The sequence below is a fragment of the Eurypyga helias genome, unplaced genomic scaffold, assembly GCF_000690775.1.
Source record: "Eurypyga helias isolate BGI_N326 unplaced genomic scaffold, ASM69077v1 scaffold5595, whole genome shotgun sequence".
Lineage (NCBI taxonomy): Eukaryota > Metazoa > Chordata > Aves > Eurypygiformes > Eurypygidae > Eurypyga > Eurypyga helias.
This window is the reverse complement of record NW_010251946.1, coordinates 3,206-16,034: the sequence shown is the minus strand read 5'-3', so window position 1 is coordinate 16,034 and position 12,829 is coordinate 3,206. Positions and strand designations below refer to the sequence as shown.

General features: G+C 53.2%; 1 protein-coding gene across 1 annotated transcript; it reads right to left on the bottom strand.

The window, feature by feature from the left end:
• Positions 1-1,524: 1,524 nt before the first annotated feature.
• Positions 1,525-11,075, bottom strand: CCBL1 (cysteine conjugate-beta lyase, cytoplasmic). Its single transcript, XM_010152176.1, has 13 exons — positions 10,975-11,075; positions 7,014-7,072; positions 5,912-6,062; positions 5,459-5,608; positions 4,999-5,085; positions 4,752-4,880; positions 4,303-4,423; positions 3,570-3,646; positions 3,223-3,312; positions 2,659-2,845; positions 2,369-2,445; positions 1,991-2,077; positions 1,525-1,593 (listed from the first exon to the last, which is right to left on the bottom strand). Exons 1-13 carry the CDS (start codon positions 11,056-11,058, stop codon positions 1,525-1,527), a joined length of 1,368 nt encoding a protein of 455 aa, XP_010150478.1. The 5' UTR covers positions 11,059-11,075.
• Positions 11,076-12,829: the final 1,754 nt, after the last annotated feature.

Here is a 12,829-nt window from a genome sequence, read left to right as displayed (position 1 = left end):
TGTGCCCCTGCCTCTGGATGCACGGTGTGCGTGGTGCAGGATGGGGAGATGCACCCTGCCTCTTGCGGGGTGTGTCATGGCCTACAGCAAGAGCCCACACGTGGGGATGTTGCAATTCATCTTTATGGTAATAATCTAATCTCCTGCTGGTTTATGTGTTTCAGCGATTGCAGCTCTCCCAGCGTTTGGCACATGTGTGCGTGCAAAGGCGCCTTCGGCAGCACCCTCGCCCGCCCAGGCTGCACCAGCAGGTGAGATGGGATGGATCCCACGGACCTAGGCAGGGATGGATCCCACGGACCAAGGCAGAAGGTGGGTGTTTGCCTCCCGCCCTCGCTCCTGTGGGTCAGTGCAACCCTGGCCGCTCAGGTACCGGTACCACCGGCACAGAAAACAGCCTCGGTGGGACAAGCGGACACCACGCGGATGTTGCAGGGGTGACGGCAGCTCTTCAGGATTGCTGCGTCAGCCCTACAATCGTTGGAGACACTTACTCTTCAATAATTGCAGTAATTCATTTTTAATAATTTAACCACCACAAATACTTATCGCACAGCCTCTTGCACGTAACTCCTGCGTGATTGATGATGCTGGTTTACATTATTATCCTGGCTGAAATCGAGAATGAGGCAAGAATCACCTTTCAAAACTTTTCCCGCAGCAGGTGGGAGGCTGCGGGGGCCACCAGCAGCAGGAGCAGCCCCAGGCTGCTGCGTCCTTCCTGCCCATCCACTGTGCAGTGCTCCCAAGCCCTGACAAAATGCCAGGGGGTGGTTTGGGGGTGCACAGGGAAGGGCTGGCAGTAACTGGGCTGTTTATGAAAGCCCGTTTCCTTGGGGGAGCCGGTTACTGATTCTGCCGTCACTTTCCCCAGAGATGCACAGAATTAAAACACCAGTAGGAAGATTGTTAATTATGGGAAACAGCATTTCACTGGGTTTGTAATTTTCAGAATCGTAGGAATCAATCTACTGGTGGTGGAGATGCTGCACAGTCCCCTGGGGAATGTGGGTGCTGGTGGAAATGCTGTCCTGCACCCTTGGGTGTGTGAGTGTGTATGTGGAGCACGACAAGCCACAGTAACCCCCCAGCATAGACGTAAAGGTAGGTCCTGAAACACCTTTTCAGAATTTCGTAGTGGAAAAGACCCCAGGAGCCATCCTTACCTTGTGTCTTGCTGGATGCATCCCAGAACCGATTAGCAAAAGTCTTTAAACATCAGAAGAAACGTCAAATACTGGTAGCACATGCGAAGACTCACATTTTGAAAGGATCAGTGCAATCATTCCACGGTGACAGAAAGTGTCCCCAGACCCTGGGCCTGGAAAACCTCTTAACCTGACAGAAAATTTGGTTGAAAGCAGAAAAATAAGGACGCATCAAAGTTTGTAGCCAAGCAAAGGAAGAGGAGGAAAAGCAGTCGTGGCAGCTGAGGATCAAGGAGAGCCTGGTTTTCCCTCCAGTGTGCTCAGGGATGGGTTTTCCCTCCAGTGTGCTCAGGGCCTGGTTTTCTCTCCAGTGTGCTCAGGGCCTGGTTTTCTCCTGTCTCCATTTTTGCAATATGTCATTTGCTGCCTTCAGCGTGGCTTCCTCCTTAACAAACACCAAAGATTAGGTCAGCACCTTCCAGCCAAACCCCTTTCCCCTTACCGCAGCCATCATTTATATAGAAATCCTGCTCCCATTCTGGAACATGACAAATGCCTCGCACTCAGCAGGAGGCAGGTGCAGCATCTCTGGGGCAGGCACAGCCCCAGGGCAGTTAAATGTGTACCCACAACACTCCCTGCCTTGACCAAGAAACGTGGGATGCTGATGGGGCAGAGCTTAGGATGGCATGTGTGTCTGCAGGAGGAGGTTGAACCGCCTGCGATGCCACGCTCGGGCTCCAATGCCCAAGGTATTCTGCACTCCTTGGCGTTTATCTCATTAAACCAGCCCTGATTACTAGTCCCGACCTCGCCGTCCTTCACGCTGCCATGTAGCTCACCTTTGCGAAGCAGAACCGGATGAAATGGTCGTAGTTGTTCTTGTGGGCCCCACAGTAGAAAGCAGAGAGCGGGATGGCGGCGAGTCCCTGGGAAGGGGAAACCTGTGGAGCTGAGGTTGCTTTGGGCTGGCGTGAAGCCATCCACTTATTGCCTGTAAGTCTCACGGATGGGCTTGTAGGTGCCCTCGGTGCCCTGTCTGCTCACTCTGCTTGAGCTCAGGCTGCTAGATTTGAGACCAGAAGACACCCCGGGAAGCCCCAGGATGAGCTGCAGGACGTGGCAGTGGCGTTGTGCTGCTGGGTGACGTGAGCACAGCCAGCAGGGAAGGCACAAACCCACCGTCAGCAAACGGGGCGCGAAGGGCCAGACGCACGTACCTTGTTCTTGACCATCCACTTTGCAAATCTGGAGTCGTAGGGCTCATCGGAGTCGGTGACATCAGGGACATCGGATTCTGCAGGAGTACAGCAGCGTGGAGCTGGGGGCTGCTGCCGTGTGCCTCAGCCAAGCCCCAAACCCACGGCCTCTGGGAGCTTGGATGGGAAATACATATTGTCCTTCCCTGCTTTGGAGGGGGTTTATGGAGGTTCCTGTCCTTGCCAGTGGTACCACCCCGAGCTGTTCCCCCAGGAGCCCTGCCTGAGCCAAACGCAGCTGCACAACTCACTGAACTCAGAGATGTCTGCCACCAAGAAGTAGGTGCCCTCAGGGACGATGGGTTTCATCCCCACAGCATCCAGGCTCTGGACCAGCCAGTCTCTCTTCTGTTGCAGCAACTTGGGCAGTTGGATGAAGTAGCTTTCTGGTTTCCCATAGAGGTCGAGCTCCCTCTGGAAACCCTGAGCCACGGCCTCCTGCGAGGAGAAAGGAACCCAGTGGGAAGATGGTCAAGGCTTACTTGAGAACTGGAGTCTTTGCTCTGACACAATTCCAGGTGATGAGGGAGCCGGGGGCAATTTCTCATTGCACCAAGCCAAGCGCTCTGCCTCCAGCCCCTCCAAACATCCCCCTGGATTTGTCAATGCAAAATAAGGAATACACCCCAGGCAGGTTGGATTCTCCCCTTCCTCCCAGGCATGGAGCGACTGCAGGGAGAGGGGAAGGAGCCTTTCCAGGCCACCACGCATCACCCTGCCTGTGCCTTTCAGGTCAGCCATGGGCAGAAGGACCCTCTCTCACCCCTGCTGCAAGGGTTTGGGAATCGCAGGGCCGGTTGCAGGAGCTGCCTTACCTGGGCAACCGTGGCACAGTGGTACACGGAGTTCTGGTGCACGGTACGGAGGTGCTGCAGCAGCCGGTTAGGACCCACGGTCCAGCCCACCTGCAGTTGGGAGAGGAGGAGGAAGGTGGTAAGTTTCTGGGTACCTGCTTGGGCTCCCCTTTCTTCGCCTGTGCTGGCTTCCTTGTATTTTCCAGACAGAGCTGTTGGAAAGCAGCCCTGGTTCTTTCAGACCCTGAGGTGCAAAGCCGAGCGTGCAGCAGCAGTGTCCCCAGTGCCACGCTATGGCAATGGGACCCACGCCCTGGAGCAAAGGGACAGGGATGGGGAGAACACGAAATGCCACAGAGGGAATTCACCTTCCATCCAGTGGCACTGAAGGTTTTCCCAGCACTCCCGATGATCACCGTGCGGTCCCACATCCCTCGCAAGCTGGCTGGCAATTAAACAAGAGAGAAACACCAATGGCAGAGCTCAGCGTGCTCGTTTCTGGGCTGCATTAATAACCTGGCGAGGGGGTCTTTGCCCACCATAACCCACGGCAGCCTCGTGTTCACGGCACATCTTTCGCCTGGATGAGCCTCAAAGCACATCCCGAGCAGGAGCCAGGTTTCTCAAGAGCATCTCTTTGTAGTTAAGTGTTTTCATACGCACGTACCCTGCCCCAGGGGTTCTCAGAGGTGCCAAGCACCATCACCCTGCAACAAGGTGATTGCACATTGCTGCAACAGGAAGGACAGGCCTCTGCAATCATGTTGAAATGGGTGTCCCAAAATTAGAGATACCAGAAAACTATGGTTTTACGAAGTGCGAGGAAAATACAGTTTCTCTGGAGCCAAAGGGTTCTTTGCTCTGCTGTGAAACTGTTTCCTCTGACAGGCTCTGGAAGTCAGGGATCCAGTTTAAGGCCTGGTTTGGAGGCTGAGACTGAAGTACAGCAAAATACCTCTAATGGGGACACATGGCTGGTAGCGCTGTGCAAGCAAACAGCCCAAGTAATTTCCAGAGGACCCCAGTTACATCCCCAGTTCCTGCCCTGAAGATGCTGTACACAGAGAAGACACCCAAGATCAGCCAAGCCATTCTCCGTACCGATGCGGATGTGCTCCTTCCCGTCGTACACCAGCCACTCGTACACCTCATCGCTGATGCACAGGATGTCATGCTTCACACACAGGTCTGCAATGAGCTCCAGCTCCCCTCGGCTGAATACCTGCAGCAGGCAGGGAGCAGAGCAGAGATGCAGCAGGAGCATTTCTGAGCCCCTGCCTCTCCGCAGTGGCTGCACGTCCTGCCTGCTCCATCTAAGCCAGCGTGGGCAGGAGCTAGCTGCAACAGCCTAACAGGGAAAAGACACTGCTGGCACAAAAGACCAGGCTTAAAATCCCCAGAAGAGTGAGCGCAGCATGCGGTGCTACCACAACACCCATTTCCTTTGTGTGCGAGGACGGTCGAGTCACTGCTACGCTGCAAATGAGGCTGGGTGAGCTGCAGCACCCAGCTGCTCTCAGGGCCAGCCACAGCGAGCCCAGAGGCGTTACCTTGCCCAGAGGGTTGTTGGGTGAGTTCAGGACGATGACTTTTGTCCGTTCACTGAATTTAGAAGCCAGTTCAGCTGGGTCCAGCTGCCAATCTGCACTTGACATCAGTTTTCCATCTTTTGGAGCTTTCTAGAGAGAAGAGAGAGGCATCTTGCTTTGCTGCCTCTGCACTTTGCTTACCACTCGCGTCTTCGCTCACTTTGCTATGACTCGTCTCTCCTCAACAGCTCTGCTGCGCCCCACTCACCGGTCTCAGCGGGACAAACACGGGCATCCCACCAGCCATTTTCACCATCGGCTCATAGCAGTCAAAGAAGGGCTCAATGATTATCACCTGGAAGAAAGGGAAATGTCAGCACCCTCCTGGCCCTGCTCAGACCTTCCCTGACAGGTGCGGAGAGCAATGGGAGGGACAAGAAATTTTAAACCCTAAATTAACGTAATGGAGAATTTGCACTGCCACTGGGCAGTGTCAGGGAACATAAACATCACTCAAGGCAAAAGGGTTATTTTTGCCTTATGTGGAAATGAGACAGTGCCCTGCAGCAGAGATTTTTTCTCCTTTGGAAGCTCAAATACTGGAGAATGCAAAACAGAAAAGGTTTTATCCTCAAAAGCCCTATGAAAACCTGCCCGTCGGACCCACAGATAAGAAGGGCTCCGATGGAGGAAGGTTGCCTGTGCAACAAGCCTAAATTCTGGGTTACCTCATCTCCTTCATCCACGAAAGCCTGGAAGCAGCAGAAGAGAGCCTGGTATGCCCCCACAGTCACCATCACATTGGTCATAGGATCCAGGTCTCGTCCAAGCAGCTTCCCAAAAAACTGAGCTAGCATCTTCACCAGAAGCGGGTGGCCCTGTGGGGTGAGAGGAGGGGTGGGAATTGGGTTGCAGAAACTTCCTAAAACATGGATGAGCTGGTGGAAGGGGCCTGGGCAGCCAAGCACCCTGCAAGTGAGAGTGTGGGGCCTCTTCCAGCCCGGCTGCTTCAGATGACATGGTACAGCACGGTGTTAGAGCCTGAGCAGGGGGAGCCTGGGCTGAGGCTGGATTTTGCCTTGTGGTTTGCCCAGTTTATTTCTGCCTGGTGAACCCTGAGGCAGCCAAGGCTAACGGAGAATGAGGGGGGTATCGCTTGGGAGGGGGGCCTGTCCACGCACGAAGGCACGGGTGTACTGGTGCAGCATGTGGTTCTCCCCGCTGAGGGCTCTCATGAACGCCTCCTTCAGAAAGTCTGGTGGGGGGAAGTCGGGGAAGCCTTGTCCCAGGTTCACCGTGGAGTAGGTGGCAGCCAGTTTTACAAAATCCACCCTGGAGAGAAGAAAGGGAGAGAAAGCTGAGCATTTACAGAGGGTCCGGGCAGCGCGCTGGCACCAGCTCTGCCTGCCAGCATCCTTTTGGAAGTGAGCGAGGTTGGCATCTCTCCTGCACAGCCATCCCGCTGCTCACACATGGGCAGGACACAGCACAGGTCATTTCAGACCCGTTTCAATTAAATCAAGGATGAGGCACAATTGCACACGGGGACGGTTTTAATTTGTTCTCGAAGGAGCAGCCGTCGCGCTGTCTGGGGGTGCAGTCGCAGCCAAAGCCGCACACCGCTGCTGGCCACACCAGACTGAGCAGGAGAGGTCCCAGAGGTTTTCAGGCTCATGCCAGTTCTCAAAATTTATCAACTGGACACTGTGATGGCTCAGCAGAGGGACAGGCAGGCTGAGTTCACACAAGAGCCAGCTCAGTGGAAGTTTGGAGCATGAAACCAGCTCCCGCAGGGCTTTGGGAAAAGTCCATTTAAATCCCTCCTTCAAGCAGGCAGTTTTCCCAGTGCCTGTGCCTGGCAGGCTGGGAACGGCATCTGCATCATCCCTTCGCCTGCATCTCTGCCTGCAGTGCCCTAGGTTGGGCTTGAAGCAGATGCTGGGCTGAAGCCAGCGTGCTGCGATGGCTCGGTTTGCATTTGGGTGACCACTCGGGTGTGAGGGTTGGACGGAGCACACTGCACTACCAGGTGCTCCCACCTGCCTTCTCGCAGGGTAGCACAGGGCACTTGGTACAGCAGAAGGTGTCAGCAGCAGCTACAGAGCTGAGCCAGGGTAAAGTCTCCCTGGACAAACCAGCCCTGATGTGCTTCTAAACAAACGCAAAGTAGCCGAGGGACGCTGTGCTGGGCTGGGCTGGGTGGCTGCAGCAGTTTCTGCATGCTGTTAGGCTGCCTAAACCCACATCTCCCGTCAGGGTAAACCAGGTCTTCTCTTAACTCACCAGATATTCTTATCTATTCCCTCCAGCCTCCGAGCTTGCACTGGCCTTGACATTTTTGCCTGCAAGGAGAGAGGAAGAAAGTGACTTTGAAGCTTTCACTGATGGCAAAAGGGATGTGACCTCCCCAGGGATGTTTTTCCCAACAGAAGGTGTGCCCTTCAGTATTGCTTCATGGGTTCTTGCTGACTGACCTCAGAGCAGTAACGCTGATGCAGTGGCTTCTGGAAGAGGTTTCACACACCTTTTTATGAAAGATCAAACAGACGAGAGCTGGCAGAGGAGGATGTTTCTTTCAAAAGTTTCTCAACAACTGGGAAACAAATGAACAAAAGCAGTATGCGTACGCTCGCTGGGGAGTTGGCAATGCCTTAAACCTTATTTTCAGTTGGAATAAATCACAGGGTCATATGAGCTCAGCCAAGCTGTAACAGCCAGGCCAAATGACCCTAGACCTCAGGCTTTTTGCCTTCCATAGCCTCTCCTGTCCTCCATCGGAAGGACCTCCTTGTTCTCTACAGGCCACAAAAGATCCCCTTTTCCTAGAAGAAAAAACATTTTTCTTCCACACTGCTCCAAGGAGTAGCAGAAGTAGTGTTTGTTCCTTTGTCTTTGGTGAAGGGTGTTGCTCTCGATCTTAAACAAAAGATGGTTTAAGATGCTGGTTTCTACACCTAAAGTTCATGTCAAAACCAGGCAGCAGCTGGGTACAGGCAAGAGGGGAGCACAGCACAGCGTCAGTCTGATGTACGGAGGCACCAAGGTACCATTCGCCCGACTGAATTTCCACATGTGTCATGGCTAGGGGGGTGGGAAGAAGGACAGTAGGAAAGATTGGAGCAAAATCTTCCTTCCAGTCAGATAAGCACCATGGGAAAAAGTCAGATGTGCTTGATGGGGAATTTAGCATGAGGATAATGAAAAGCGGCAGAGGCAGAATTTACTAACAGCACAGGGAAAGGGTAACCAGACAGCGAGGAGACTAGATCCCAGAAACAAACGATGCTCGATGCACCAGGGAAAGGCAGTGTGGGGACGGGAGGAGGGCATCTCTGAAGCAACGAGCCAAGAAAATGATCATCACCACGGCAAATAAAATACATCTGAACAGGGACGAGGAGGGCACGTGGCAGGAGCGGAGATGTGAGATGCAGAGCTGGGATGTGAGGGACAGGGTCTGTGCTCTGCCGTACAGGGATGGAGAGCGGGATACCAGGTCAGCCCCTACTCATGCTCGGCTGCAGCTCTGACTCCCCACTTACCTGCTGCCGTTCCCAGAGGGCTGCACCCGAGTTTGAGAAGTGCCCCAGCAATGTGTTGAGGTCTTTGGATTTTTATACAGCTTCAGCCCTCACAAGGGATCTTTGCAAATAACTTGCTGAGGTGCCCTGTGTTTCAGAGGGCACCGGGTGGACTCTGCGCTTCCCCATGGTGCCAGGCAGGCAGCCAAGGGCGAGCAAGAGTCGCTGCCTCCCCAGCTCTAGGGCAGGCCCACACCTCTCCCCCAGCCCCCAGCTTTACTCTTTCTGCACAAGCTCATGGGTCAGCAAGACCCAGTGCCTGAGCTCATTTTGGTGGGAGAAGAGGGATTTTTGGCTTAAGGAGTAAAAGATAGCTGGAGGTGAAATATTAACAGCTCCAGCACTGTTCACTTGCAGTTGGGCTGCTGGTGGCCACAGTTCAGTGAATTTAACAGCATCGGCAAGGTGATGGGGTCAGTGGGAAGAAGGTGCTTTACGCCTAGAAATCCCCAGTCCTGAGAAAAGGCTTTGTCTGCTCCAGACCTTTCAGGAAGGGAAATGACAAATTCGTTCTTCTTTTAACACCCCCCCAATCCCATCCCCAGCCTGCATGATGCCGCCATGGGTGGCTGCCCACCAGGCTGGAGACCAACAGGGGTCAGCCACAGAGCCCCCAGATCTGTTTCTGCCTGTTCTCTCCCCAAACCGAACGATGTGTTTCTCCAGCTGCAATTTGCCTGGCAGCCAGACAGGGTATCTGAGTGCAAATGTAGAAGACGCAGCAGCTACAACCTTCCACCACTGACTCCCTGCCGCACGCGATTTCCTTGCTCTGCATGTTTGTATCTCCGAGAGGGATGCTGGTATTTCCCAAGTACTTTGCAACCCAAGAGGCTTTAGTAGAAGAGACCATCAGACAAGGCAACCCCACAAACAGTGGCCTTCCTTCTGCATGAAGGATACTCCCTTGCTTATGAGATGTTCCCTTTAAACATGCTCCCTGGAAATAAGTGGGTACGGAGGAAATGGCACCAGTGTGGCTTTTCCTGATGTGCCCTATCTGCCATCGCTGCCTGTGGAATGATTACTGGGGGTGACTTGGAAATTAAACTTACATTCGCATTTTAAGAAAAGCTACAGCATTGAAGAGACTCCCAGGGTGGAGCATGGCCACTACACAGAGAATCCGTACCACGGTAGTTCCCCAGGCAACCTTAGCTAAAGAGGAGCTGCGCGGAGAGTGAAGCAGGATGGAGACACCACAGCCAGGCTCTGTACTGATATGGGAACTTGAAGGTATTATGGGACTGATAAGATGCATATTTGATACCCTGGGCCAACAGTCTGCCATCTTTTGACAAAATACTGTCCTTTAGGTGAACTTTGCTCGTTAAAATCTCATTATAATATAAAATCACACCTCCATCCCAAAAGCTACCTGCCTCGAGGTACAACCACCCCTCACCAAGCGTGTGCTCTGAATCCTTCCTGGCTTACCCCTTTAAAAGCGAAGTGAGAACAATTTACACCAGTCATAACCGAGGTATGTATGACTGCAGTCACTCAAGCTCCACCCGAAAGGTAAAAAATAAAAATGGATGCCCCAGGCAACCTTAGCTAAAGAGGAGCTGCGCGGAGAGTGAAGCAGGATGGAGACACCACAGCCAGGCTCTGTACTGATATGGGAACTTGAAGGTATTATGGGACTGATAAGATGCATATTTGATACCCTGGGCCAACAGTCTGCCATCTTTTGACAAAATACTGTCCTTTAGGTGAACTTTGCTCGTTAAAATCTCATTATAATATAAAATCACACCTCCATCCCAAAAGCTACCTGCCTCGAGGTACAACCACCCCTCACCAAGCGTGTGCTCTGAATCCTTCCTGGCTTACCCCTTTAAAAGCGAAGTGAGAACAATTTACACCAGTCATAACCGAGGTATGTATGACTGCAGTCACTCAAGCTCCACCCGAAAGGTAAAAAATAGTACAAAAATGGATGAAGAGAGGAGGGGTGTTGGGGAAGATACCATCACACACCACTTCTGACTTCTAGGATCAGTCAACGGGCTGAGCCTCACTTCCCCCCCACCCTGTAGGGATGCCTTGGGTAAGGTTTAAACTCTTAGTTATACTATTTTCCTAGGAAACTTAGAAATATCTCTCCATATTCCTAAGAAAAAATAGAGTTATTTTACGCTGCTATATGACTCGAGTAGTTTTATGTTGTTGTATGTCACCATGACTTGCACATACTTTTGCAGACAGTGTATCGTCACCAGCAATCCCAAACCAACCTGCACTTCTGTTGCCTCAATAACTCGCACTATTCATTAAGCCGGCCATCGGAGTTCTTACTGCATGCGACCGAACTCCTTAAGCCTGGCCGTTCTGGCTCACTGAACGCGGCTGGGCCAACAGTGCATCACGCTATTCCTGCATCCGTAATCGTGATAGTTCAGTACACTGACCGCGACCGGACCTACAGCGTGTGAATGGGGTGTCACTCAGAATCTAAGCCCAGCCTCCCCCAGCCCCTCTGATAGCTGAGGACAAGCTGGAACGCGACGGGGGTATTTTCTACCATATTATTTTGCCTTTTAAGGCAACAGTGCCAACGCTAGCTCCAGGGCAGTGAGCTGCCCTGGGCTCCACAGCGCTGCAGCCTGAGCCAGGGACCAGGCTGCCGGCCAGGAACAGTCACGCTGGGCATTCAATACCTCGCTGGAGTAGGAGCTATATCCAGCGCTGCTCTTCCTCTCCAGCAAGAAGTGACGCAGAGATGGTCCCGCTCTCCTGAGCATGCCACGGCTCCTGCTGTCTCACTTCTACGGGCACGGACCTGCATTTCCCCCGGACACAAAGCAGAGGGGTGAGACAATCGCTCCATAGCTGCAGGGGCAAAGCAGAGCTCCGTGAACGTAGAGACGAGTATCAGACCCAAAGCTGTGCCACAGCTTCTGCCACAGGGAGGGAAATGGGGAACGAGGTGCGTTGTGTGCTGTCACTGCAGCGTCAAACACCGCTGGGACCATACGTTGTGCCCATGACACACCAAGTCAGGGTCACAAAGGCAACCGCGGCTTCTGCCTCCTCTGTCCCCAGTTCCAGGCTCCCCCCCACTTTCCTCTGCACTGGGGGGAGCGGTACGGACACCAGAGAGAGGGCATCCTCTGGGAATTTGGTATTCACCATCAGCTTCCCACTGATCCCAGGTGCCTCTTGCCTCTGCCCTTCCTCCCCAGCAGCACCTCCACAGTGCTGATGGGGCCCTGCCTTGGCAGGGCTGCTCGTGCCTCTTGAGGCTGGCAAAGGAAACAAGGGGCCTTAGGGATGTATGCTGGGCAAACCTACTCCACACAAACCCACTTCTTCCCCTTCCTTCACGTTCTTAAGGTTACCAAAAAAAAAAAAAATATCAAAGCAAGAATGCAACCATTCTTGAGCATCTCTTGCTGCTGCAACTCCAGGCTGGTTAGTCACAAGTTTTATTATGATAAGATGTCAGCTTCCATCTCCAAAGGGATTTTGGTGTTTAGCTTTCCTTCAAGGTCCCAAACAAATTAATTTCCGTGCCTGATGCAGCCTGCTCCTTCACCTCAGGTCTCCTCAACTGTTCTACAGCATTGCTTAAACACGTGGTATTTAAGCTAAAACAAGTTAATGCTTTGTGAGGTACTTGAGATAAAAGCGGTAAGTCTGGAGGATACACGCACCTTTATTTTGACCAGCAATGGATTAATTTACCCAATGGCCAAAAAATAAATTAAACCAGGTTTGAAGCTGGCCAGCCCTCACCCTTCCACGCAGGGTGTGAGTCCCCACCGTTTGCATTTTGTGTTATTTCTAACAAAAGCACAAAGCAGCTGCCAGCTGAGACCAGCGGGGTTTGACATCTTGCACAGGTGGGAAAAAAACAGCACAATTTATGGAAAAACGGGAAGCCGCAGCATAATATCACTCGGCGCTGCAAAATACCCACCTCGTCCCTCTACGTGGGACCACTGCGTGTTGGGGATGGGTGATGAGATGTAGGGAGATGCTGCTTTGGGATGCAAAGTAAACGAGTACTGGAGTGAGGGGACTAACCCTGGAGGGGACAAAACCAGTGTGGCAGTCAAAAGGGCTTCCCTGGATCACAGAAAACTAGAGAGCCGAGTAGGAGCTGTACACAAGGCTCCTGCAAAGAGCCAGGGGCAGCGCTGGGGTCAGGGTGCTGTGACTGGGGCGAGAGCAGAGGGCTGTGCCTCATCCCCCCAGCCCCGGACACTGTTTTGGATCGGGGTCAGGCACCAGAAAGACAAAAAGCCTGGGAAAGGCTCAGGGAGCCTCTCACCCTGTTGGGCCCTTCATGCTGTGCTGTAGGTATGCTCCCTGCAAGGGGAGCCGGGACACCTCTCGTGGGGTGCACGGGTGGGAGGATTTCGGAGGTGACATCTGAAAGGTCACCGCGGGGACCGGTCACTCCCCACCTCCTGCCCTCCAGCCCACAGGCACCAGCAGTCTCCTCCGTCCCGGTGCTCCCCAAGCACCGACACGTTGTTGGCCAGGTGCCCCCAAAGGGCTCTGGGTCCC